The 27,808-nt window shown below is 38.7% G+C and overlaps 1 protein-coding gene across 3 annotated transcripts in view; it reads left to right on the forward strand.

The window, feature by feature from the left end:
- CPNE3 (copine 3) overlaps positions 1-27,276 on the forward strand; it is a 58,138-nt gene extending 30,862 nt beyond the window's left edge. The window contains exons 9-17 of one of the 3 annotated variants that reach the window (XM_030937740.1): positions 1,504-1,602; positions 3,357-3,443; positions 4,777-4,836; positions 5,369-5,502; positions 8,362-8,416; positions 8,499-8,550; positions 12,168-12,301; positions 13,324-13,560; positions 26,835-27,276. In XM_030937740.1, coding sequence (XP_030793600.1) covers positions 1,504-1,602; positions 3,357-3,443; positions 4,777-4,836; positions 5,369-5,502; positions 8,362-8,416; positions 8,499-8,550; positions 12,168-12,301; positions 13,324-13,560; positions 26,835-26,879 — 903 coding nt within the window. In that variant the 3' untranslated portion in view covers positions 26,880-27,276. Of the gene's footprint in view, positions 1-1,503; positions 1,603-3,356; positions 3,444-4,776; positions 4,837-5,368; positions 5,503-8,361; positions 8,417-8,498; positions 8,551-12,167; positions 12,302-13,323; positions 13,561-15,849; positions 19,080-26,834 lie in introns of those variants that run through there. The other 2 variants (XM_010378554.2, XM_010378555.2) reach the window with 2 other exon arrangements.
- The last annotated feature ends 532 nt before the right edge of the window (positions 27,277-27,808 follow it).

The following is a 27,808-nucleotide window of genomic DNA, read 5'->3' on the forward strand; positions in this document are numbered from 1 at the left end:
GCCAAAATACCTACAAAGCATTTTCTTAAAAAAATAAAATTCCTTTCTGTTACTCAAAATTGAAATTCTCAATCTTGGCTGTTTTGATTGATTGATTTGTACTCTTCTTGAAGAATAATGAAAATAAAAGTAGAGAATGAAAGACTTACAGTTATGATAAGCATTCATTTCATAGAACTAAGGGGAAAAATAGTCAGTCTGCTAAGTAAACATATAAAATCCTGAGCATTTTAGCTTGGCAGTTAATCTAGGTTTGAGAAGGATATTAGCAAGATAAAACTCTCTATTAGCTGATGGTAAATACAAATTGCTTCTTAGTTACAAGTTTTTATTTTAAAGTAAGTATAGGCTCTAAGATTTCAAAGTGTTCTTAGCACAGCTTTACTTTACCTGTGTTGGTTACCACACAAGGCATACCATCTTCTAAGACTATTTAATTCCTCTAAGTTTTAGTTCTGCAAAGTGGGCATCATAGTAACAAGATTCTAACTCTGTCTACCTCACAAGACTATTTACAGAATGTGCACAGTGTATATAATGTTTGCAGAAATGAAATAATCTGTTTTGAAATAAAATACTATAAAAAATTGGTGTTAAATGTTCACAATCATGGTCAGTTTTCAGCTTCCCTTGAACACTTCTGCTTGCTAGTAGTTCATGCCACCTAATTTTTCCCATTGCAAATAATATTCTAGTATTCTGGTGAATATTTACTCTTTGACTGCTCTGTCAACCTGTCACGAAATTACATGCAACTCAAATACTCTCACCTCTCTTCTGTCTCCTTTCAGAGAGAGAAAGCATTTAATCAGAGCCAGATCTAAGACTAGAGCTCACCCTGTCTCACATGGAAATAGAGTAAATATGACCCAGTATAGATACTTCCTCAGTGGACTAAGTACTCTTAGCATGGAATTGTTCTTTTCATTTTAAGAGTTGTGATCTTCACAATGATGCAAATCTGGCTTCATCATATCTAACTTCTAATATAAGCCTAGCCTTACCAGACTGCAGCTAATGAAATATATTTTTCATAATTCTAAATTATCTAGGATTTAATTATATAAATTTTAGCTTTCTAGAATGTTAACTTCCTTTCTTTCTCCAGATAATGGCTTTTAGCCATTGCATAGTAATATGGCAAAGAAGTGGATGAGAAAGAAGGTATACCTCCTTTTTGCCCTTTATCAGCACTTATAGAAGGCATGATAGAGGAGCTGGAAACTGCTTAATGTGGAATTGAAACAGTATTTGTGTTTTTCATCTGCCTGTGGTTTTAGATCTATTTAGATCCCCATTCCAAGGATAGCTGGGGTTTGAAAGTGTTTCAATATTGCTTCTCTAGGATGTTAATTCCTACTTTCCCAAGTAGGGACTGCATATTACACATTTTCATTTACTGTAATTAAAAGGACACTTCGTGATAGATTGTATTTATCACAGCCAATACTTTTTAATAAAACTATATTGATTTTTATATATTTTTATTATATTTAATTTCAGGTGGAGTGTTATGATTATGACAATGATGGGTCACATGATCTCATTGGAACCTTTCAAACCACCATGACAAAACTGAAAGAAGCCTCCAGAAGCTCACCTGTAAGTTACATCCGTGCATTTTCATATACTTTATAGTTGGGCTGTGTATTTATTACTGTATTTCATTTTTTTCCCACAGCATCAAACGGTTTACTATGCTTTTACTCTATATTGCATAATGCCCCAAAATGTTTAGTAATCACATAATCCACAATTCATACTTGGGGTATGAATTTTATTGAGCAGAACACCACATAACAGTTACTAATGCCAGATGAGGACTCCAACTACATGGAGGACAGCAAAGATGATCACAATGTCAGTCACTAGGAATAGAAGTCCAAACCTTTTGCCCATTGTATCATGGTATTGGAGTCAAGGCAAACACAATGCAGGCAAGCGCTAGAGGGAACCACACTTTACTCACAGAGAGAAGAGACAGAGCAATATCAGCTTTAAAAGTAGGCGTTGATTTCCATGGCCAACAGTTCCATCCAGCAGCTAATGCAGGGCAGTTGGCCCCAGTGTGCTTGTCTAGTGCTATAGAAGAATGACCCTGCCCCTCTCAAATAGACTACGAAATATTGAAAGCTGGGGGCAGGCCTGAGAGTCACTAAGCACAGGCTTCAGCAGGACCAAAGAGCACTTATTGAGCCTGAAGGTATAAATGAATAAGTGAAGTAATCTAGCCCTTTTTCAATGAGAATTCAGTTTGTGGAATTTCTGTAAAACAATAATTTTTTAATTGTTTTTCCTTTTTTTAATTTCTAATACTCAATAATTAATACTTATGATTGTGACTGAGACTCCAGCAAGATCCTGAACCATCAAAGAATTTGTTTAACATAATTTTGTTTTACATCATTGTATTATACCACATGTATTTTTTAGTGTTTGATTCTTGGAAAACTAGTAATGACTGTCTGAAGTACATAGTGTCTTTGTGTTAACCAGAAGAGGCGACTTATCAAGTATTTATTGAATATCTCTTGTATTATTATTAGGCAAGCCAGTGAGAATTTGAAGGTATAACTTGGAGGTGATTATAACGTCACTTGAAGAAAAAAATTAAATGAGACACTTGAGAGTAATACAGAGTATGTAACTAAATTTCATATAGTTGTAGAAATTTAAAGAGGTAGATAGAGATCAGAGAAGACTAGAGGAGTAGTGGAAGTTATAGAGGAGAACAACTTGAGCCAAGCCCTCAAGATGGATAGGGAGATAGGATAGGGGAAGGAAGATCATTCTTTTGGGAGAAGGAAATATAAAGCAAGAGGAGGTGTTAGATCAATTTTTAACATGTATTCCCAGTGGAAAGAGAAGATCTTTGCTGCATATTTTACTATAGAGTTGGGCTTCATATATTTGTTTTATGATGTTACTTTTTTTTTTTCTTTCCTTTGAAGCATATTTTCATTCTTTATGTTGGTAACAGCTAGGAGTAATATTTTATTTCCTTTATTATACCATATTATACCACAGAGCCCAACTCTATGGTAAAATATGTAGCAAAGAGAAAAGATTATGCCTCGGAACATTTGCAAGAAAATTACCTGCAGAGGTAAAATGTATTTGGGGGAACTATTTTGAAAGGTATGCAATTTTAGGAATGCCTTAATTGTTAGAAATTTACCTGATAAATATTCCACATACTTAACATATTATGTAATTGTTTCAGAGTTATATTTTGCAACAGACCTATATCAGTAGGTAGTTTGATTCTAAAGGAAAAAAAGTCATTCACTTAAGTTCACACTGGCATTTCTAATATTGCTAATAAAAAGTAACATTTTTGTCTTCTCTTCCTACAGGTTGAATTTGAATGCGTAAATGAGAAAAAAAGGCAAAAGAAAAAAAGCTACAAGAATTCAGGTGTTATCAGTGTCAAACAGTGTGAGGTCAGTTGGCCTTGGCTACTTATTTTTATTTATTTATTTATTTTTGAGCTGGAGTCTTGCTCTGTTGCCCAGGCTGCAGTGCAGTGGCACAATCTCGGTTCACTGCAACCTCTGCCTCCTGGGTTCAAGCAATTCTCTGCCTCAGCCTCCCAGGTAGCTGGGATTACAGGCGCCCACCACAACACTGTATTTTTTGTAGAAACGAGGTTTCGCCATGTTGGCCAGGCTGGTCTTGACCTCCTGATCTCATGATCCACTCGCCTTGGCTTCCCAAAGTGCTGGGATTACAGGCGTGTGCCATTGCGCCCAACCTAAGCCTTGGCTACTTATAATATAATGAGATCATATTTCAAGTTCTCCTGTTAGTATGATTTATGTTAAACAAATACTTGAATTTCAGGCAGTTGAAAATCACATGAGCATCTGATCACCTTTAGCAAAAAGAATCAAGTAGGGAAGAGGAAAAAAAATCAAGTAACCTGTTTCTAAGGTTTGACAAGTTATTTGCAAAGGACAAGGATAAGTTTTTCATTATCTTAGGAAATATAAAGAAGCATAGTATTTTCTCAGCTCTTTAGTGGAGATGACCCGACCCAATGCTTTTATCCTCTTCATAATTTCGATAGCAAATGTTATGAGGGCCAGGCGCGGTGGCTCAAGCCTGTAATCCCAGCACTTTGGGAGGCCGAGACGGGCGGATCACGAGGTCAGGAGATCGAGACCATCCTGGCGAACACGGTGAAACCCCGTCTCTACTAAAAAAATACAAAAAACTAGCCGGGCGAGGTGGCGGGCGCCTGTAGTCCCAGCTACTCGGGAGGCTGAGGCAGGAGAATGGCGTGAACCCGCGAGGCGGAGCTTGCAGTGAGCTGAGATCCGGCCACTGCACTCCCACCTGGGCCACAGAGTGAGACTCCGTCTCAAAAAAAAAAAAAAGAAAAGAAAATGTTATGAGTAGAGAGGAAAAGCCAAGATTTCTTAGATTGAACAAGTGGAGTGGAGTTTTTGTTTTTTAAATGTTGACCACTATGCTTATTAAAGCCCTCAACATATTGGATTCACTACTAATATCTTAAAACTTAAAATTAGTATATTTCATCTTTGGCCATTAATATTCTCATCTTAACATTGCTGTAATTACCTTGAAGTAAAATCTTACAGATTCATGGCACATAGGGGAAGGGATATCTTAAACCTGAATGCAGGGGTAATTTCCATGTTTATATTATGTCCTGTTCAGTTTGCAGACTTTTAAAAATATATGCCAAAGAGTTTTTTGTTTCTCTTATATAGTAGAAGAGTTGTAATTTTAACAGTTTTCTCTTATTTTTAGATTACAGTAGAATGCACATTCCTTGACTATATAATGGGAGGATGTCAGCTGAATTTTACCGTAAGTAACACTAAATTTTTCGGCATAGGCTTTTTCCTCCATGTTGCAGTATATTTTCTTCACTGCAAAACTGACTTTGTAATGAAATTTTCACAATCTGTTTGGCATAGTCTTCTTAGAGTCCTCAGGCAGGTTGTCTGGGCTCATCCATCGTGAAGCTGTCTGCTTTGTTGATGAGATCTCTTTCTCCTGAGAGAAAGCAGATGTGTACAAACCTACAAACCAGTGGTTATCCTGAAGTAATTTAAGGACTAGAAAGCATTAGTGAGACAGCCTTATAAAAGACAACCCCTAAGCCTAAGTAGTGGATATAGTAATTCATTATTTAAGCCATCTAGAAAAGTAGAGGCATCAGGTTGTTTCACATTTAGGCTTTACTTGTTTAATTGTCTATGGAAATAAGTGGTAGACATTTGTTAGGAAGTCGGCGCCAGGATTCATGATTGTATCGCATCTCTTGAAGTTTTCTCAGACATCAAGCACAGGTGTCCCTGCCTTCTCCTTAGTAAGGGCTGCAATTGTTATTTGGCAGGTGGGAGTGGACTTCACTGGCTCCAATGGTGACCCAAGGTCTCCAGACTCCCTTCATTACATCAGCCCCAATGGCGTTAATGAGTATTTGACTGCTCTCTGGTCTGTGGGACTGGTCATTCAAGATTATGATGCGTGAGTATGACTTTGGAAAAACTAAAATACATGTTTCCACAATTCCCCAGAAAGGGTAGTTTGTTTCGTCGGCTAGTACTCTGATATAGGTGGTAGGACGATGATGCTTTCTCCCTAAAATCCCCCCGTCTTATCTTCTATTTTTCTCTTTGTGGCAATCTTGCTGTTTACCTTAGATCTCTAATATCTTGCTGTGATTAGTTATAATATATTGCATGTACTTTGCTTTATAGTACATATAGTTTGCTATTTACTTCCTGACTGATGTCAGCAAGGCTCTTGTTTCTTTAGTCTGGTTTCCTTGGGGCTTATTCATTAGGCATAAGTTGTATGAGTGATTAAAGCCCAGAAGACATGTTTTATAAATACAAAAACTATTTCTTAGCATATCTATCTCCTTGGCAGTTGTCAATTTTTTTTTAATGGTGACTTTTAACAAGTGCTGAAGGATAACTAGATCTAATTGCTATGAAATATTCTGAATGGTTATCTATGGTTAAGTTTTGAATAGATTTAAATAGGTCCTCTTGAGGGTTTACTGAGCAATATAGAAGACATCTGCATTAGTAGTGTTTTTGCTGGATGTGTTAAGAGTACAGAATAAAGTTTCTCTTGTTTTTGTCTATTATTATTTTATTTTCATATTGATGGGGCTTTTAATTAATCTGTAGCATTTAAAGAGGTAAAATTTGTAGACACATGCAAAGAAATCTAAAGCAAGGTGGCAATTCCAATTTCAGGCTAGTAAGTTTTAAGGCAAAAATCATTAAATATATTTAACATATATAGAAAGTTACTTTATTAGAAAGTAGTGAGAGCTTAGAAAGGTGGTCAGATATAACACAGAATTAAAAAATTAATAATTTCTCACTAGCAGATATTAAAAGTATTCTTGCAGTTATCTTAATTACAAGTATGGAATTAGGACATGACCAGTGGAACCAAGCAAACAGTCCAGAAATAGACCCATGTGTATAAGTGAATTTAGGGGAAGGAGTTGTAAAAGCTGTCAAGCTGAACAAGAATTAAATTTGGATCCCTGACTCATACTTGCATGTTTTAGGATATTATTCTGTATAAATTAGAGTACAGACCAAACTGCTGAAATGGACACCCAAAAACAAAGTGACTTTGACAAAATAGAGGTTTATTTCACGTTGCATGTCTAGGGGTAAGTATAATAGTTAAGAACTAATAGGAGAGTTCTGCTATTCTCAATTCACAGCTTTCTCTCTGGGTCCATAGCTCTGGTTCTCATCTTCTCCAGCCAGTGGGAAGAGAAGAAAGGGACCAGGGGGTACATGTGCCTTCCCTTTTAGGAGTATGATTCAGAAGTGGCTGGCAAATCACTTCTTTCTCACATCTCCGTCTCTAGATTCCAGCCACCTGATCACATCCAGCCCAGAGAAGCTAGGAGGTACAGTGTCTAGCTCAGGTGTTCTTTTATTAAAGGAGAGAATGGATATTGCCGGGGAGCAGCAATTTCTGCTTCATATCCACTTCAAAACACTTTCCAGATGAATTAGAAGTTTAATATCAAAAGCAAACTTTAAAGTTCTAGAAGAAAATATATGTGAATTGTTTATAATCTTGTAGTGAGGAAAACCGTTAAGCAAGAGAGCAAAGGCAAAATTCATGAAACCTTTTTTGTGTTCACATTCATTAATATTAAAAACTATGAAAAGAAAGATGCTTTAAACAAAGTTGAAGACAGACTACAAACTGGGGAAAAATGTATCTTTCTTTCTTATGAGAGAGAGTCTCACTCTGTCACCCAGACTAGAGTACAGTGGTGCAGTCACGGTTCACTGCAACCTCCACTTCCTGGGCCCAAGTGATCCTCCCACCTCAGCCTGGGAGAAATATTTCTGACATGGCATAGGCTCCGTCTTCAATGCAAAACTAACTGTTAAGAATATATATGAGCCGGGCGCGGTGGCTCAAGCCTGTAATCCCAGCACTTTGGGAGGCCGAGACGGGCGGATCACGAGGTCAGGAGATCGAGACCATCCTTGTTAACCCGGTGAAACCCCGTCTCTACTAAAAAAAAAAAATACAAAAAACTAGCTGGCGAGGTGGCGGGCGCCTGTAGTCCCAGCTACTCGGGAGGCTGAGGCAGGAGAAAGGCGTGAACCCGGGGGGCGGAGCTTGCAGTGAACTGAGATCTGGCCACTGCACTCCAGCCTGGGCGACAGAGCAAGACTCCGTCTCAAAAAAAAAAAAAAAAAGAATAAATATGAAAATAATATTCCTCATAGAAAAAAATATGTTCATTATGGTGTTTTATAATGGCAGAACATTGGCTATCAGACATCTGGGGGAGGATATCTATACTCAGTGGCTATTCACGTGATGTATATATTCGGTCCACTGTCCCTCTTCCTAATGTATGAATGTTTGTATTAAGTGGCATAAATAAAAGCTACCAATATCTTCTGATCATCTGAGGTCGGGTTGTGCTACCAAATGAGTTTGCTTTAAATTAGTAAAAAAAAGAATTGTGGTTTTCAGGGCTTCGTGTATTTATGTACCCATTTGATCACTGAAATGATATACAAGATTTAAGTAGAACAGAGTAGGTTATAAAACATGCATGTAAACTCCTTTTCTACAAAATCTATAGAGAGAAACATTTTTCTTCCTCAGTGCACAGAAAAATATTTAGGATGAGAGTTGTCAAATATTAACATTGATTCTCTTTGGCAGTTAATATAGGTAATCTTTGTTTTATCTTCATACTTTTCTAAGATTTTGAAAAATTGTTTTTGAAATGAGCTCATATTGATTTTATTGTGAGCAAAGATAAAGCTTTTATATTTTGGAAAAACAACATTTTATTAATTTTTTTTTTCTTTTTAGTGATAAGATGTTTCCAGCTTTTGGTTTTGGAGCTCAGATACCTCCTCAGTGGCAGGTAAGAGGAAATCTCATTTTTAAAGCTTTACCTCCTAGAAAAGCAACCCAGCCCTCATCAGTCCTTTGTCCATCTTTGACAGGTATCACATGAATTTCCAATGAACTTCAACCCATCCAATCCCTACTGCAATGGTAAGTTAAAAAATAAACATGAAGACTTCAAATGGAAAGTCTCACTAGTCTTTGTTACTTTGTTCTTTGTTCTTTGTTTTTTTTCTTGTGATGAAAACTACTCAAATTTCATCTCTAGGTTTCATTTTCTTACATATTTAACTTTCTGTTGTATAAGGTAGAAGAACTGCACCAGGTTGGTGGTTAGGGTGGTAATGGTAATTATGGGGCAAATCAGTATTATGATGATGGAGGTGGTAAGCTAAATCCTCCTACCTTAAGAACTGTAGTAGGACAAAAAAATTCTCAATCTTTGGGGCAGATCAGTAAAAATAATCATATATTAAAAAGTATTTTCACATGTAAATTTATTTAAAAGCAAACCTTCAATAAAATAAGTAATTTAATATACAGATCTTTTGAAGCTTTTTTCAGAGTAGTAGTCACTCTCTACAAAGAGAAAAGTATCCAGCATCTAATACTTGTTGCTCACACAGTATTCTGTAAGTAGCTGGGATGGGCAAAAGGAACAAAGAATTGAGCTTCTATAGCAGCTTTCCTCTGTGTAGAGAGCAGGAGGCACATATTTGTCTTTCATTTCACATTTTTCTTTTATTTGTTTAAAAAAATAGAGACAGGGTCTCGCTATGTTAGCCAGGCTGGTCTTGAACTCCTGACCTTAAGCTGTCTTCCTGCCTTCTGCCTTGGCCTCCCAAAGTACTGGGATTAGAGGCATGAGCCACCCATGCCCAGCCACATTTTACTTTTTTCCTTATACCTCAAGTATCCAAGTGCTGCTTCTTTTTTACCACATTTAGCAATCAATCAGAAATGCCAGCTCTTCCACTAAATTATATATGAGACTAAAGAGTTTGGAAAAGGGAAAGTAGGTGTGGGAGCAAGAGGCATAATTTAAAATTCTAGACAATAAGCTAATTTTCTGCAAAGGGTCCTTTTGACAATTACAAATGTATAGCTTTCTAACAGAAGAAAGTGTTTTGTTCTTTTCTTCCTAAACAATATTCATAAGGTGGAAGAGCGTGAACAATTTTTGTGGGGGCAGTTTGCAATATGGTTTTGTTCTTTTCCCCAGAACACTTTTTCCATACTAATTTAGTGTTCCTTTGAGGCACTTTCAGTGACTGGTTGTGACCTCTTTTATTCCCTAGCCATTTGAAACTGGGAATGTTATTCTTTTTAAGAAATATGCTTCATTTTTATAATGAAAGTGGAATAATTTTTAGAATTTGTTGTAATTAGCGTTCATTTATTATAAATGAATATGGATGACATATCATATGATAATTCATTTAAGAAGTTCAGTCATTCTGTGAGTAATGTAAGCCCATCCTTGGGCTGTTCACCAAGTGGTTTACACTCTGGAAAAAGATCAGTTTGGTTTTAAACAAAGGAGATACTATAGAGGAAAAAGCTCAGAGCCTGATTTTAAGTCAAGGAAGTTTAATCCCCTTTTCCTAACTAATCATTGAACCTAATTGCCTTAGAAATAATATGCCTTAGAAAAAACTTGTTACTTTGATGCATAGAAAGGGTTTTTGGCATAATTTAGTTTTAATTAAGGGATTGAAGGCTCTTGATATTTGTGAAGAAATTACATTTTTGCTTTTGTTTATGTTTTTTTTTTTTTTTGGAGATGAAATCTTGCTCTTGTCCCCCAGGCTGGAGTGTGATAGTGTGATCTCGGCTCACTGCAACCTCCACCCCCCAAGTTCAAACGATTCTCCTGCTGTGGCCCCCCCGAGTAGCTGGGATTACGGGTGCCTGCCACCACGCTCGGCTAATTTTTGTATTTTTAGTAGAGACAGGGTTTCACCATGTTGGCCATGCTGGTCTAGAACTACTGACCTCATGTGATCCACCTGCCTCGGCCTCCCAAAATGCTGGGATTATAGGCACGAGCCACCATGCCCAGCCCTAAATGAATTATTTATGCCTTTGTTACTACTGGATTGACTACTAGTTACATGGACCTTATGCATGTAAAATCACCTCTGCATATGAATTAGTTACATTCTCAAAGGTTGTTCATAAGACTACTTGTTCCTAAATTCAAATAAACTAAGAGGAGTTTATTGGAACTCTTACATTTTAAGAGGAGATAGTTGGTTTCATGAAGCTTTCAAGCCAAGTATGGTCATGCACTAAAAATGACATTTTAGTCAATGACAGACCACATGTGTGACAGTAGGCCCATAAGATTTTAATATTGTATTTTTATTGTAAAGACATAGAAAAGGTACAGTTGCTATAATTCCCTACATTATTCAGTATAGCAATATGCAGTACAGGTTTTTAACCTAGGAGCAATAGGCTATACCATATAGCCTAGGTATGTAGTAGGCTATACCATCTAGGTTTGTGTAAGTATAATCTTGTGATGTTCACATGATGATGAAATCACCTAACGATGCATTTTTCAGAATTTATCCCCATTGGTAAGTGACACATGACTGTATATGCTTCTCTTTTTTGTTGATCTGTGTTCTATTGGACATTTTAAAAGCAAGAGACCTGTTTTGATTTACATTAAGGTTTTTTTTTTTTTTTTTTGTGGCAAGTATCTGTGATGATCTCAGCAAGTATTGTTGGAAATTCTTTAGAATTTCTGTTATCCTATCTGCATCCTAAAAGCTCTGATATTAAGGGCAGATTCAACAGGTACATGTGTGGGATACAAGTTTCATCAGCAGTGCTTTGACCAGCAATGTCAGTCAACTTTCACTGGGCTGTGCTGTTGTGATAAACAATCTCTAAATCTCAGTGGCTTTAATGACAACAGTTTATTTCTTGCTTGTTTTACGTGCAACTAGGCTGTAGTTCTCTCCATGTTTCTTATATTGGGACTCAGGCTGAAGGAACAGACTTATCTGGGATGTGCTGCTCCTATGGCAAGGAAAGGAGCAAGAGAGCTGGAAAAAACAGGCAGTAGTTCTTAAGACATCTGCTTAGGCATGGGTGTCACATGCATTGGTCAAAGTTAATCAGATGGTCCTGTCCAACTTTCTGTTGTATAATGTGCCAGCAGGTTTAGGGGCAGTACCCCTAAACAAACACATCAGTGCTTCTGCAGCAAAATGGATAAATAACTTGGAAGTGAATATTTGGAACTAATGCATTCTGTGATACAATGATTAACCTTTAACTTATTGAATAAACACTTGTATCAGTTAATTAACTAGAATTAATGTTAGTTTTATTGCCATCTGGTATTTTTGTAGAAACTCTGGCCACATGTGCAAATGATTTTTCATTTTATTAATAACTCTTTCTTACCTTTTATCATCTGCTGTATGATGTGGAACCTTTTTCATGGTTTTCTTTCAGAGTCACATTCCCAACATGTATTAAAATTAAGCACAAATGTAACAGTCCTACTGTAGACTAATGAGTAATTTGACTGAGATGAAAGTAAATCCCTTCTACTGGGGGAGGACAGAGCTTATAGGTTTTTGCAATGGAGCATACCTATGGAGTTACGTAATACATAGCTTAGAGGAACTCCTGCATATGAACTTTTGACTATTTAAAGTACTATATGTTGATATATATAACCAAATTAGCCAGAATAAACACACTGTGCTTGAGAATTTTTAATACTGTTTTTTTTTTTGTTCTAGGAATCCAAGGCATTGTAGAGGCATATCGTTCTTGTCTTCCTCAGATAAAACTCTATGGACCAACTAATTTTTCTCCAATCATAAATCATGTGGCCAGGTTTGCTGCTGCAGCCACACAACAGCAGACAGCTTCTGTAAGTGCTCTATGGCCAGGGAATGGGAAGAATGTGGATTGGTAGCAGCTCCTGGTGCCATTTTTCTATTTTTTTGGTTTGTCATAATACAAAGTCAGGGCAACAGCAAAATAACACTTGGCATTCATGAGTCTTTTATCCTTTGAACTAACTTCCATAGATAGGTTCTACCAAAAAAAAATGCATATCATCTACCTTTTTGGAGTAGACATAACAAATTAAAGCTTAAGGAAACTTACCACATCAGATGCTGTTACAAGATTTCTTATTGTACTAAAGATACTTGAATGAGCTAACCATTACCTATTGGACTGTGGATACCAAATCTCTCTTAGCTTTGGCATATTCAGAAGTAAGTTAGGGGAAACTACCTCATACTGTTGTTGAAAATGTTAGATAAGATAATTCATATAAAGTGCACAATGCCTGGGTCAGAGTAAACACTCAACACATGTTAGCTAATATTGTAAATCTTATTCCTATTCTAGACTTAAATGGCCCAAAAGATGGAGTCACTACTTGATGTAACATTTTACTGCTCTCTGAAAAAGTTTATCTTGGGCGACACAATCTGGGGGATGATTTTATCACTTAAACCATATCTATTTTTTTTTTTTTTGTATTTTAGTTTGTAAAATTTTTGTATTCTAATTCTAATATTTTTATATTTATTTGCTCTTCTGAGAATGAAGTTTTCCACTTGCCTCGTTGACATATTTAATACTTGAGTTAAACTGTTATTCCTAGTCTTACCGAAAGGTTAATCTTTGACATTTAGATGTCTTGCTTCCATATATTTTGCCAACCCTATTTTGTGGTCTGCTGCACTTTTAATGAACCTGCAGTTTTTGTTAAGAGTCAATTTCCTTGTCATCAGAGGAGCTTAGAATATTTTACGTAGTGGTAGCCAGGGTAGAGACTGGCAGGAAAATGAACAAGAAAGACTGGATGACTTATCAAGGCAGAGATGCCATTAGCCATTGCTTGACTTGCTCAGTGGACATGTTTTCTTTTTCTGGCAGCAATATTTTGTGCTTTTGATTATTACCGATGGTGTGATCACAGACCTTGATGAAACCAGACAAGCTATAGTTAATGCCTCCAGGCTGCCTATGTCCATCATCATTGTTGGAGTTGGAGGTGCTGACTTTAGTGCCATGGAGTTTCTGGATGGTGATGGTGGAAGTCTCCGCTCCCCATCAGGTGAAGTGGCCATCAGAGATATTGTCCAGTTTGTGCCTTTCAGACAGTTCCAGAATGTGAGTACCACTCCTCCCTACTCAAACACTAAAGTGAGTGAACACAGATCTTTGCCCATCTACAACCAGGCAGTTGAGTAGGTGTGCAGGGCTAGAGGACCTGTGAACACTGTCCTTTGTCCATTTGAGAGCTCTAATTTGGTTTGGCAGTGTTGCTTCAGGATGTACATTATGTGCTTCTTACAGGCTATATGATAAATTGTTTTAAAATAGTATTGCAACTGTCTCAAGTATTTTATCTTTACCTTTGTAACAGCTGGAAAAAACTCTTTTTTTTTTTTTTTTTTTTTTTTTTTGAGACGGAGTCTCGCTCTGTCGCCCAGGCTGGAGTGCAGTGGCCGGATCTCAGCTCACTGCAAGCTCCGCCTCCCGGGTTCACGCCATTCTCCTGCCTCAGCCTCCCGAGTAGCTGGGACTACAGACGCCCGCCACCTCGCCCGGCTAGTTTTTTGTATTTTTTAGTAGAGACGGGGTTTCACCGGGTTAACAAGGATGGTCTCGATCTCCTGACCTCGTGATCCGCCCGTCTCGGCCTCCCAAAGTGCTGGGATTACAGGCTTGAGCCACCGCGCCCGGCATGGAAAAAACTCTTATGTAAGTGTATGCCAAATCCCCCTCAAGCTGAAAGTTTAGTTTGATGAATATCTCTTAGAAGACTATTTTACCCAGTTTATTCCAGTGGTAACATATTGCAAAGCTATAATACAGAATCACAACCAGGATACTTACAGAGGTATAATCAAGATGCATCACAAGAATCCCTCTTGTTGCCCTTTTATAGCCACATCCCCTCCTTTCTCCTTCCAGCCCTTCCTTAACCCTTAGAAGGAAGGGTTCTTACTACTATGCTCTTCATTTCTATGATTTTGTCATTTCAAGAATGTCATAGAAATGGAATCATAAAATATGCAACCTTTTGGGATTGGCTTTTTTTCCACTCAGCATCACTCTCTCGAGAATCACCACGTTTTTGCAAGTACTGCTTTTTATTGCCGAGTCATATTCCATGGTATGGATGCACCACCATTTGTGTAACTGTTTCACCACAGAAGGACATCTGGCTGTTGCCTGTTTTTCTCTCTCATACACAAGGCTACTATAAACATTTACACATGGATTTTTGTTGTTGTTTGTTTGTTTTGTTTTTGTTGTGAGACAGTCTCACTCTGTCACCCAGGCTGGAGTACAGTGGAGTACTGTCACCCAGGCTGGAGTACAGTACTGCAACCTCCGCCTCCTGGATTCAGGTGATTCTCGTGCCTCAGCCTCCCGTCCCGAGTAGCTGGGATTACAAGTGTGCACCGCTACACCTGGCTATTTTTCCCTATTTTTTAGTAGAGACAGAGTTTCACCATGTTGGCCAGACTGGTCTCAAACTCTTGACCTCAAGTGATCCACCTGCCTCGGCCTCCCTAAGTGCTGGGATTACAGGCGTGCACCACCACACCCAGCCTATGCATGGGTTTTTGTGCAAACGTAAGTTTTTATTCCTCTGGGATAAATACCTAGGACTACAGTTGCTGGGTTATACAGTAGTTGCATGTGTAATTCTTAAAGCAGTTGTTAAACTCTTCCAAAGTGGCTGTATCATTTAACATTCCCACCAGCAATGGGAAGGGAGGAAGTGGAGTGTTGTGATTATAAAGCAGTAATGTTAGGTAGGGATCTTTGTGGTGTTGGGGAAGTTCTGTATCTCGATTGTAGTGATGGTTACACAGATCTACCCAGATGACAAAATTGCATAGAATTATACAGAAACACACACACACACAAACACACACAAATTAGTACATGTAAAATTATAAATCAGAGTAAGTTCTGTGAACCATACCAATGTCAGCTGCCTGGCTTTGATACTATGCTGTAGTTATGTAAGATGTTACCTTTGGAGAAATCTGGGTGAAGGGTACATGGTACCTTTTCTTATTGTTTTTGCAACTTCCTATGAATCTGTAATTGTATAAAAGAAGTAAAAAAAATATATATATATACCAAGTGAATGAAAGACCCACATTTAAAAGTTATAAAACAACAAAATCATCAAATGTTCGAATGCCGGCACCAAAAAAGGACTTGACAAATGTTAGCAGGGATAGTAATAGCAATCATAAGTAACTTTGGCTAGTTAGGTCATTCCATATTTCATGGACTGTTCCTAAGAAAAGGTACAGGCCTGTGAATTAGAATTGCTTCATTTTAGTGGCTGCTGAAGTATCCCTAGTCTCTTTTATGAAAAAGCCAGGAAAATTCAGTTGCTAATAAAGTCACGTTGATTTTGTTTTTCACAAGGCTCCAAAAGAAGCACTTGCTCAGTGTGTCTTGGCAGAGATTCCCCAGCAGGTGGTGGGCTACTTCAATACATACAAACTCCTTCCTCCCAAGAACCCAGCCACGAAACAACAGAAGCAGTGACCACTTCAACAGAATTCTTTTGTGTTATGTGGAGCAATGCCATCTCTCACCCTAAATCATGTATCTGTCATTCTATGTACTTTTTGCCCCCAGCATTTATGATGTAAATCTCTTTCTCTATGGATTATATCTGTTTAAAGCATTCTTTCTAGCCTCTTTTGGGGGGACAGTGCCAAGTCCATCTTTCCCCAGTCAATTCAGTAATTGATAGTGATTTACAGTAATTGCAGTAAAGCTCTTTGAATTAGAAATTAGTGTGAGGAAAGCTTATTTTGTTGTTGTTTTTGTTTACTTTCATGTGATGAAAATGCTGTTTTTAAATGTTTCTCAATAGGAAGAATGGAAAACTGTTGGGATGATGTGGTTTGCAGGTTGCTGTGCCTGATTCACAGTGTATGTTTTATAAGCCAATGTCCATACCTGGTTATGAGAGCTCCTTAAATTATATGATATCAAATTTGTTCCTCACTCTGTATACAGTGCTTTTCTGCAAGGTAAAAATTACCTTCCTGTGCATCTGATTTTTGCTACAGTGTAGACACTATGGTTTACAAAACAGCATGCACTCAGCTTGGGACTTTATGAAAAGTACTGAATGAGCAGGAAAAGCCACATACTCAGTTTTTTAAATGTACAATCAACAAGTAAAAATAACCTCATGTAAGTAAACCATTTTTATTTTGCCTTTCTAGATATTTTATTTTATTGTGGAAAACTGTAAACATGTTCAGATTTGGCTTTTTTTTTTTTTTCATTAACTGAGCATGACTTTCAGGATATTGTAGATGCACAGATGGTAGGTTGTCCTGAATTCTACATTATTAGATTACTTTAATTGAGATTTGTTAAAACAGTTAGGACTGTTTTGTCCAGGAAAGATAAGAGGACCAAATATATAAGGTGAAATTCAGAATTCCATTTCCTTCTAACTAATGAAAAACTACTTACTAAAAAAAATATTTTATACTTTCCTTGCTAAGGTCCCACACATTGATTTGTGTAGATACACTTAGTCATTTTTTCCTTTTTTTAAGTGCCATTTTCATCTGATTTTTAAACTCATGATACCAGTTATCTGTTAATCAAAATTGCATTTTACAATTTAATAATGTACTATTTCCTATGTCTAGAACAGACTTTATTAGGTATAAAACCTACTGCAACTTAGAAAAAGGAAAGAAAAAAGAAAACTTTTCCAACTGCTGCATTAAGATAGAGTGGATTTTATGTGCTTTTTTTTTTTTAAGAGTTGAATTTCTTTTCCTGACTTTGACCTTTTACAGCGTATTACTTAGTGAACATTACATTTTTGGAATAGATTCAGTAATATTTTATTGAGGGCCTATGTGCTAAAAACTATGCATATCTATACATTGGCCAATTATCTTTAATAATTTACCTTTTGAAATTGCATGTTGATCATATATCCTTAAGTGGATGCATACAGTGCCATGTTGATGTGCCTCTCAGTTTTATTGAAAAGCTGCCCCACAGCCCATGTCTCTTGTTCTCTGCAAAGCCTCAAGGGAGTGAGCTCTCAACCACAGATAGCTGTGGCTTCTCAGAAGCAGCTCATTGCCAAGGCCAGGCTGAGAGGGGACCTACTTGCTGTGATGGTTGCCTAGCCCAGGTGAGCATTTACCTACCACCTTCCCACTTGGCTAGCTGTCCTTTGGATATGTGCTGTTAACTGGGGAAGGCCCTAACTAGTAGCCTGCTACTCCATAGTATGGCTCAATAGATGACACATCATTTTGACATTATCAATAGGAGAAAAGAAAACTAACCCTTCTGATTGTTTGGAGCCATAGTTGTCTCAGATGTTCTAATTCTGTTTGTATGCTTGGAAACAGCGTAGATATGTTGCTGTGGTTTTCAGAATTTTCTCTTTTAATCACAGGAAATCTTTTAAAAAAGTGATTTACACATATTCTCAATGTACAATAAAACACAGAAGTGAGCTTATCTGTTTGGTGCTGAGGCAGGGTCCCAGTCACTGGCCGTATCCTCCTTCTCCTTAACCAACTCCTCAGCATCCCCTGAGTCACCTGCACAAGGTACTTGGGAACTGCTGGTCATGAGCATTCCTGGTTTTCTTCATCCAAATAACAGTTAATCACTGTCCATTGGATTTGGTCTTCATTATTTTATATTCTGATTTTATCAAAATTATTCTATTTTAAAATTGTTTTAAAATTTAAAAACATTTAATTCATGTCATGTTCATCAGTAGATGCTATTATTCATAAGAACTGTGATTCCAGCAAACTAGGGTAATTGGTGCCTTTTTACAATTTCTAATAAAAGCGTTTACAATTTCTAAATTATCAGTTTTCACAGTTTCAGCACTCAACCTCATCACATGCTGATTTAATATTGTTTTATATTAAAATAGTCCTTTTCCCTGGTGTGCCACCATTCATTCAAGTGCTATTTTTTCTTAAAATGCATTTAAAGAAAAATTACACATATTGACTTTCACACCTCATATAATCAGATCTATTACTAATATATATCGGAGTGACAGTGTCCAGGATAGATGTAATATTCCTTACAGATGGTGGCACAGAGGAAATAGTATACCAGCTAATCTAGTCACCTAACCTTGTGGTTAGAATTGACATTTTAAGACCAGAAAAATTTGAAGTCTGATCAGGGATTTACAACTGTTCATTATAGTGGTGCCTTAGGCAATCTTTCCAAAGTAAATTAAGGGCCCCATTGCTACTTATGCTGTATTTTGACCTGCCTTTTTTTTTTTTTTTTTTTTTTTTTCCAATTTTATAAACTTCCTGGAAAGCCGTCTTCACTAAGTATCCCCTAGTCTCTATATGTGTGGTTGGTAGTCATGGAAATGACACATAAAGTACGCCAGAAGTTTGGTGGAACGTGTTAGAAAATGTTTTGTGCTTTTCTGGATGTCATACTTGACAATACATGTATCAGTTACTAATATATGAATTGATGCTAAATATATCTTACATTCAAATTCCTTTGGATAAAGTTATTTCTTGATGTGACACAGTAGTGTCTTGTTTTCATTTTTATTCTTTACATGTGACCAAAACAATAGAAAAGTTAAAAATAAAATACAGTGTTTTAGGTGGCCTCGACTTCATATTTTACTGAATTAAACAATTTGGGGGATATTATTTTATGGGATTTATTTGTTTAAAAGATACTGAGTGGGTTCAAGATACTCTTCTGGGTACAGTAAAGGAAAGATTCTTAGCTTGTAGCTAGAATGGCCTGAGATATGTAGCACTCACATTTTGTCAATCATGTTAAGAAGGATAGTATAACCATCTAACTTTAAAAAAATTTTTTAATTGCGTTTGTCATAGGCATTGGGCAGGACTTTGCCAGTGGTGACCAAGACAGCCACAGTAGCTGACTTGTAGAAATAATGGTCTAGTGGGGGAGAGAAAACATTGAGCAAGTAGTTATAGAGATGTGAGATCTGTGTGTGAAACAACATACAGTAGAGAGAGACCTAACCCATCTGAGAGGCAAGGAGCGCTTCCCTGAGGATGTGCCATGTAAGCTAAGACCTGAAAGTTAGCCAGGTGAAGAAGGTTAAAAGCACTTATGAAGCTGTCAGGCCAATAGCAAGTATAGAGTTGAATGTTTTAGGAGTGGACAGAAGTTTGAGTTTGTTGGAATATAAAGTATACGAGGGAAAGTGGTAAAAGAAGAGCTAAGAGATGAGGTGGAGTGGTTGGTGGTGTTTACATCCTGAGGGCCTTTTGGGGCAGGTGAGGGAGTTCAGACTGAGGCTTAGGGTAATGGGATGCCACTAAATGGATTTAAGTAAATGAATGATGTGATTATATTTGTGCATTTGAAAAGCCAGAGGACCATATTTTTAGGGCAGACAGATGAGTTCAGAAGCCCACCGAGTTCCATATGGAACCCTGTGACCAAATGTGGGTCTAGTGTCAGTGGCTTTGCCTTGGTGAAGGCCAGATGGCAGAGCTGATAGTGGTCACCTTCTGGCAGAGACTCAGCTGTTTGGTCACATACTTTCTAAGTGTCTGATTCTAGGTCTGTTTCCAAATGCTGAGCTTTTCCTGCCTCACTATCACATTGTCTGGTAGACCCATATCTTGTTGGTTCCTTAATGGTGAAGAGGCTAGTTCAGACCTGGTGATAACAGATCTTCAGGATTGCCAAACCCTTGCATGTAGCAAGACCATCATCCTTGTCACTTATCACCAAGTAACATCACTTCCTGATCATCACTACATTTGGCTAGATACTCCAGAAAAACCACAGTAGGTTGAAATGTCCATACAGAAGTACACTTTGGCTTGGCTGTTGATTCCCTCCTCCACAATGATGGCAAGTATTATTATAAGCAGAATTGTGACTTCTTACTGCTTGGGAAAGGAGAGCTATCTCTGGTCTTTCATCAGCAGATGTTCCCAAAGCATTTATTGGTGCTCACAAAGCACCAAGTTTTATAGCAGCACCTGGTCTTCTAGGACTGGACTCAGAAGAATTTCAAGGATGGGGAACTTTAAGAAGTTCTCAGAGAAAAGTCTGAGTAGGAAATCATTTGTTTTTTTTCAACCTTCCCTTCCTTCCAGTAGGAAGTATTCAATTTTTCTTTGAACGAATATTTATTGGGTAGTCTATTACTGGCAATCAACAGGGGAATTCAAACAGCATAAAAAAATATTCTTGCTGACTTCAAAGCTTATGATCTAATATGGAAAAGGAGACAGTATATGACGCTAAACAGAACAAGAGTGAGCAAGATGAGGGACTCTGCTGTGGTTGGAGTAAGACGGGCCCTTCTCGTGCCTTCAGGCATCCATGGTGATGAGTAAAGAGGGGCGCTTGAGGCCGGGCGCGGTGGCTCAAGCCTGTAATCCCAGCACTTTGGGAGGCCGAGACGGGCGGATCACGAGTTCAGGAGATCGAGACCATTCTGGCTAACACGGTGAAACCCTGTCTCTACTTAAAAATACAAAAAACTAGCCGGGCGACGAGGCGGGCGTCTGTAGTCCCAGCTACTCGGGAGGCTGAGGCAGGAGAATGGCGTAAACCCGGGAGGCGGAGCTTGCAGTGAGCTGAGATCCGGCCACTGCACTCCACCCTGGGTGGCAGAGCAAGACTCCGTTTCAAAAAAAAAAAAAAAAGAGGGGCGCTTGAATACTGCTTCTGGAAAGATGCTTCTCCTGCTCATCCCGCTATCATTCATTGCTCTCCACTGCCATCCTGTGATCGCTGTTCATGCCAGTCCTCACAAGAAGCCCAGACTATTAGTTTCCAACCACTGTATTCTGACTCCACATCCCACTTCTCTCCAGTGCCCCATACCCTTCCACTCTGCCTTCAAAAACTGGGTCATTCATTAGCACAAATTTCTGAGGTCAATGTTTTTTTCTGAACAGTACCTTCACCTTTTAATTCTAATCAAAACCTGCCTCTCTTGAAGAACGTTGCTTCTTCTGCTGCCCTCTCGAATGATGGTAATTTCCTCTCCCTGATCTACCACTGGCCTTGGAGGCTGCCTAGGTCCCCTCCTTGATCCTCCCTTCTGCTTTCAGGTAGCTTTTCCCTCCTCTTTAAAACCTCTGACTTTGAATCTCGCATCATTAGATTAGATCACTCTCTCTATCCCTCCTTATAATAATACTGCTCTCTATTCAACCTCAGCCCACACTCTGTGGGTCACATGCTAGACCTTATCGTTATTGATTAAAAAAAACCCCTCCCTCATCGCATTTTCAATTGCTCAGTTTTTCAATAACAACCCCTTTTGCAGTTCACTCCCTTTAGTACCACAGCTCTAACAAGTCTCCTCTGTGCCTTCAAACCACAAATCCTACCAACTTCTCAGTGTCTCTTATGGTCTAGCCCCTTCTGCTCTTTCCTTTTCTAAACTTCTACTAATCTCTTGTCATTCACTCCAACTGCATGGACTTTCTTGTTCTTACTTGAATATGCCTGGGATATTCCTAGCTTGGGGCTTTTGCACTTGCCGTTGCTCCTTCCTGAAAACCCAGCCTCCCATAGCCACTTGGGAACCTTGTTCCCTCACCTCCTTCAGGTCTTTATTTAAGCATCACTCAGTGAGGCCTTTTCTGATTACCTTATTTAAAAGTGTACCTCTTTCCCTAGTACTTTTTATTTTTCTTCTCTGTTTAAAGTATATTTATTTTGGCCAGGTGCAGTGGCTGACGCCTGTAATCATGGCACTTTGGGAGGCTGAGGTGGGTGGATGCGTTAAGCTCAGGACTTTGAGACCAGTCTGGGCAACATGGTGAAAACCCATTGTATTAGTCCGTTCTCATGCTGCTAATAAAGGCATACCCAAGACTGGGTAACTTATAAAGGAAACAGGTATAATTGACTCACAGTTTAGCATGGCTGGGGAGGTTTCAGGAAACTTACAATCATGGCAGAAGAGGAAGCAAACATATCCTTCTTCACCTGGTGGCAGCACGGAGAAGTGCAGAGCAAAGTTGGGTAAAAGCCCCTTATAAAATAACCAGATCTCATGAGAACTCACTATGACGAGAACAGCATGGAGGTAACCACCCCAATGATTCAATTATCTCCCACCCGGGTCCCTCCCATGACACGTGGGGATTATGGTAACTACAATTCAAGATGGGGGACACAGCCAAACCAAATCACCTGTCTCAATACAAAAATTAGCTGGTTGTTGTAGAGCACACTTTTGGTTCCAGCTACTTGGGAGGCTGTGAGGTAGGAGGATCGCTGGAGCCTGGGAAGTTGAGGCTTGTGGTGATCCATTATCACGCCGTTGTATTCCAGCCTGGGTGACAGAGCAAGACCCTGTCTCAAAAAAAAAAAAAAAAAAAAAGCAGTGTTATGTTGTTATTTTGTTTTTTTCTTGTCCTCCCTCACCCATTAGAAAGTCAGTTCTAAGAAATCTGGGATTTTTGCCTGTTTGTTCACTGCTTTCTCCCCAGAGCCTAGAAGATACCTTGGCATTTAGAAGGCATCCCCTAAATAGACACTGAAAGAATGAATGAATTAAGTATCTGCTAGAGCATATATAAAAACATAGAAGTTAGTTTAGTAATCCCAGCACTTTGGGAGTCCGAGGCGGGCAGATCACGAGGTCAGGAGATCAAGACCATCCTGGCTAACATAGTGAAACCCCATCTCTACTAAAAAAATACAAAAAATTAGCCGGGCATGGTGGTGGGTGCCTGTAGTCCCAGCTACGCAAGTGACTGAGGCCAGAGAATGGTGTGAACCCGGGAGGTGGAGCTTGCAGTGAGCAGACATGTGCCACTGCACTCCAGCCTGGGCAACAGAGCTAGACTCTGTCTCAAATTAAAAAAAAAAGAAAGAAAGAAAGAAAGAAAATATTGAAGCTTAGAATGGGAAGATTTTCTATTCAATGTGGAGAGTGGTCAGGGCAGTGGGAAGATCTTGGAGAGCTTCACGGATGGTTTGACATTTCATCTGGGATTTAAAGGTTTTTACGGAGCTTTATAATATAGAGAACGTGGAAGAGCCTTTCAGCAAAGAAATCGGCATTGTCAGTGGCATGGATTAAGAAAGGATGGGTGAGGAACATTGTTAGTATAGGGAGATGAACGTATGAAAGAACCCTTTTGTTTCATAACTAAATCTATTCACTTTTACAAATGTGACTTTGAAATTCAAACAATATTTATCTTCCACATATTTTGTTTCTTTATTTTTTGTAGAGACAAGGTCTCAAACTCCTGGCCTCAAGCGATCTGCCTGCCTTAGCCTTCTAAAGTGCTGGGATTACAGGCATAAGCCACCATGCCCAACCACACATATTTCTATTTTAATGAAATCTGTGGTTAGTCCTTTTCTGAAGGACATGCTAAATCTGAATTTTTTCTCTCAGATTTGGAATATAAATATGGTCCTAACATGGCAGACTTGATCATCATTTGATCCCATAAGATCTTGGCAAATGTACTTGTTTGTTTGAAAAAGGCCTTCTTTAGGTGGATGCTACTTTTATCAAGCCAGTCCATGGGCTTCACATTTGAAAAGCATGTGTTATCTTTTGACCTTGAACTCTGCTTTACTCTGGCATAGCCCTGGACAGAGGTTCTTATTTAATGTTTTATAAAATAGGACTTGGAGTAGGAATCTTTAAATTCCCTTGCAAGTCTAATATTCTGATGTAAACAACAGAGCTTGATTTATTCAAAGCTGGATGCAAGAAGCTGTATCATGAGCCCAGTTAATAACCCTTAGCATACACTGTATGCTGAATTCTGTATTACTTAGGATTCCCAGCAGAGAGGATTCTCATAAATTTATAGCAGAATCATTGTGTGCAGTGGGCAGAGATGACTAGAGGTGCAAAGGGACAGTAAGGGGTCTGTGACCTTTCAGGTATCACTCCCTTTCCTCATCTGAGGGAGTTATTATCTAGAAATGTCAGGTTGCACTGCTTAATGATGCACATTTATTTGACCTTTGCACTGTCACTTCTAGTCACAAAAGTTATAGTAGGAAAAATACAGTCCATCATAAAAGCCCATAGAGAAAAACATCAGATTTTACTACAGTGTATGGGTAAGATACTTAAAATATCAATTTCAAGTATCTTTGGTCTGATTAGTTCTAATAAATTCCAGAAGAGCATAATGATTAATTAACACCTCCTAAGGATTTAAAAAATTCCTCGTAGGAGGGTAAAGGCATTATTGTAAATATAGAACAGGTCCAAATTACTAAAAGTACAGATTCTTCTCTTACTGGTTTTCTGTGTAGCAATTTTTAATCTAGTACAACTGAAATAAAATAGATTGTTATATATCAAGAGTGTTCAATCTTTTGGCTTCCCTGGGTGACATTGGAAGAATTGTCTTCGGCCACACATAAAATACACTAACATTAATGGTAGCTGATGAGCTTAAAAAAAAAAAAAAAAAAAAAAAAATTACAAAAAAACTCATAATGTTTTAAGAAAGTTTACAAATTTGTGTTGGGCTGCATTCAAAGCTGTCTGAGCCGCATATGACAAGCTTATTATATATTATGTTAAGAGGGGACCAAGTTGCTCCTTTCCTTTGGGTATACTTAGAGCTTTCGGCCCATTCTAATACTACAATTGGTGAAGTTGTGCAATTTATTTTATTTTTCTTTTTTTAATTTCTGTTTTGTTTTTAGATGGAATCTCACTGTGTTGCCCAGGCTGGATTGCAGTGGCACAATCTCGGCTCACTGCAACCTCTGCCTCCTGGTTCAAGCGATTCTCCTGCCTCAGCCTCCCGAGTAGCTGAGACTGCAGGCATGTACCACCATGCCTGGCTAATTTTTTGTATTTTAGTAGAGACAGGGGTTTCGCTATGTGGGTCAGGCTGGTCTCAAACTCCTGATCTCAAGTGATCCACCCACCTCAGCGTCCCAAAGTGCTGGGATTACAGGTGTGAGCCACCATACCCGGCGCTTTTTATTTTTTATTTATTTATTTATTTATTTTTGAGACAGAGTCTCACTATGTCACCTAGGATGGAGTGCAGTGGCATGATCTCAGCTTACTGCAACCTCTGCCTCCCGGGTTCAAGCAATTCTTTTGTCTCATCCTCCGAAATAGCTGAGATTACAGGCGCATGTTACCACACCCAGCTAATCTGTTTGTTTCTTTGTTTTTTAAGTAGACACGGGGTTTCACCATGTTGGGCAGGCTGGCCTCAAACTCCCGACCTCAGATGATCCACCTGCCTCAGCTTCCCAAAGTGCTGAGATTACAGGCAGGAGCCACTGCACCTGGCTGTAATTGTGTAATTTAAAAGTAATTTCTTTTTTTTTTTTTTTTTTTTTTTTGAGACGGAGTCTCGCTCTGTCACCCAGGCTGGAGTGCTGTGGCCGGATCTCAGCTCACTGCAAGCTCCGCCTCCCGGGTTCACGCCATTCTCCTGTCTCAGCCTCCCGGGTAGCTGGGACTACAGGCGCCGCCACGTCGCCCGGCTAGTTTTCTGTAGTTTTTAGTAGAGACGGGGTTTCACCATGTTAGCCAGGATGGTCTCGATCTCCTGACCTCGTGATCCGCCCGTCTCGGCCTCCCAAAGTGCTGGGATTACAGGCTTGAGCCACCGCGCCCGGCTTAAAAGTAATTTCTAGTTCCAAGTTCTCTCTCTTTTAAAGAAAGGTTTTGCTTATTTTTGACATAGTCTGTGTGTGGGGTTGGCAGATTTAGCAAACAAAAATACAAGATGTCAAGTTGAATTTGAATTTTGGATAAAAATGAATATTTTTTCATACAGGCAAGTCCCAATTATGGCATGGAGCGTATCTATACTAAAAAATTATTCAGGCTGGTCATGGTGGCTCATGCCTGTAATCCCAGCACTTTCGAAGGCCGAGGTGAGCAGATCACCTGAGGTCAGGAGTTTGAGACCAACCTGGGCAACATGGTGAAATGCCATTTCTACTAAAAATACGAAAATTTAACCGGGTGTGGTGGCACATGCCTGTAATCCCAGCTACTCGGGAGGCTGGCACAGGAGAATTGTTTGAACCCAGGAGGCAGAGGTTGCAGTGAGCTGAGATCATGCCACTGCACTCAAGCCTGAGTGACAGTGAGACTCCGTCTCAAAAACAAACAGACAAAAAAAGTATTCATTAACTGAGTGTTTTATGTGACAATTCTGTTTGATAGATTGCAAAAATGGCCAGAATCCTTCCACTGCCTCTGGATCCATTCCTTTTGCAGTGTGGCTTTTCTGTCACCCTATTAAGAAGTGGGTTTTATTTCCCTACTCCTTTAATCTAGGCTGGTCTTGTTACTTACTTTGGCCAATAGAATGTGTAGACGTAATGACGTGTGAATTCTGAGCCTATGCCTTAAGAGCCTGGCTCACTTCTGCTTTCTCTCCTCTTAGAACCTTGTGCAGTCTCCACACCCAGCATACCCATTTTCAGCATGACAGACCATGTGATTAGAAACAAGCTGTCCCATCTGAGACTGTCCTGAGACTGTTCTACACCAGCCAGCCCCCAGTCAATCCAGCAGCTGACTATAGAGCATGAATTAGTGCAGCTAAGACCAGAAGAACCATCAGACCAGAAGAACGAGCTCAAATTGGCAACTTATAGAATCTAATAAATGATTCAGGAGCTAATAAATGATTATTTTAATTCACCACGTTTTAGTTAGCAAAAGCAAATTAATGTAGTTTGACAACGAAATTAGAGCTGGGCATTTTTAAGACCAGAGGACAGCTTATAGGTTGTGCTGAGTTTTGGGGGGCCACAAATAAAAGTAAAATGGAAGGTGATATTGTAATAAATTTTGAGCAAATTACACTTGGGATGGCTTCAGTGAATCAGAGGAAATTACTTGTTGAAATAAACACTTGTGCCCACAGGGTGAAAAAATTACTTCTTATAGAGATATTGTTTTCCTTCTTTAACTATTTAATATTTAAAATATAGAACTTCTGCTGAGTGGCTTCTTCCTTCTTTCTCTGCAGATCTTATCATGATACATCTCTTTTAACCAGCCTATGCTGCACTGTATTTCTGGTGATTAATTGTTGAGGTCAGACCTGGGCAGTGAGGAAAGACCTGGTAGAGGAAGAACTTTCATATATATAATAAGTCTTCTCTTGACATTAACCAATTTTACCATAGGCTAATTAGTATAAACAAGAGCTAAGTTCCCATGGCATATTTCTGGTCATAAAAACATCACCAAACTTCAAAATAATGACCAAGACACCTATAATATTAAACACTGAAATAAGTGTGAGCTGTACACACATTTAAGAAAGATTAATTAAAACAAGATAATTACTTCCTCAATTATTCCAGTTCAGAGTCTCAGGTAACCTGAGAATATCCCAGCAGTGAAGGA

The sequence above is a fragment of the Rhinopithecus roxellana genome, chromosome 9 (genome assembly GCF_007565055.1).
Source record: "Rhinopithecus roxellana isolate Shanxi Qingling chromosome 9, ASM756505v1, whole genome shotgun sequence".
Lineage (NCBI taxonomy): Eukaryota > Metazoa > Chordata > Mammalia > Primates > Cercopithecidae > Rhinopithecus > Rhinopithecus roxellana.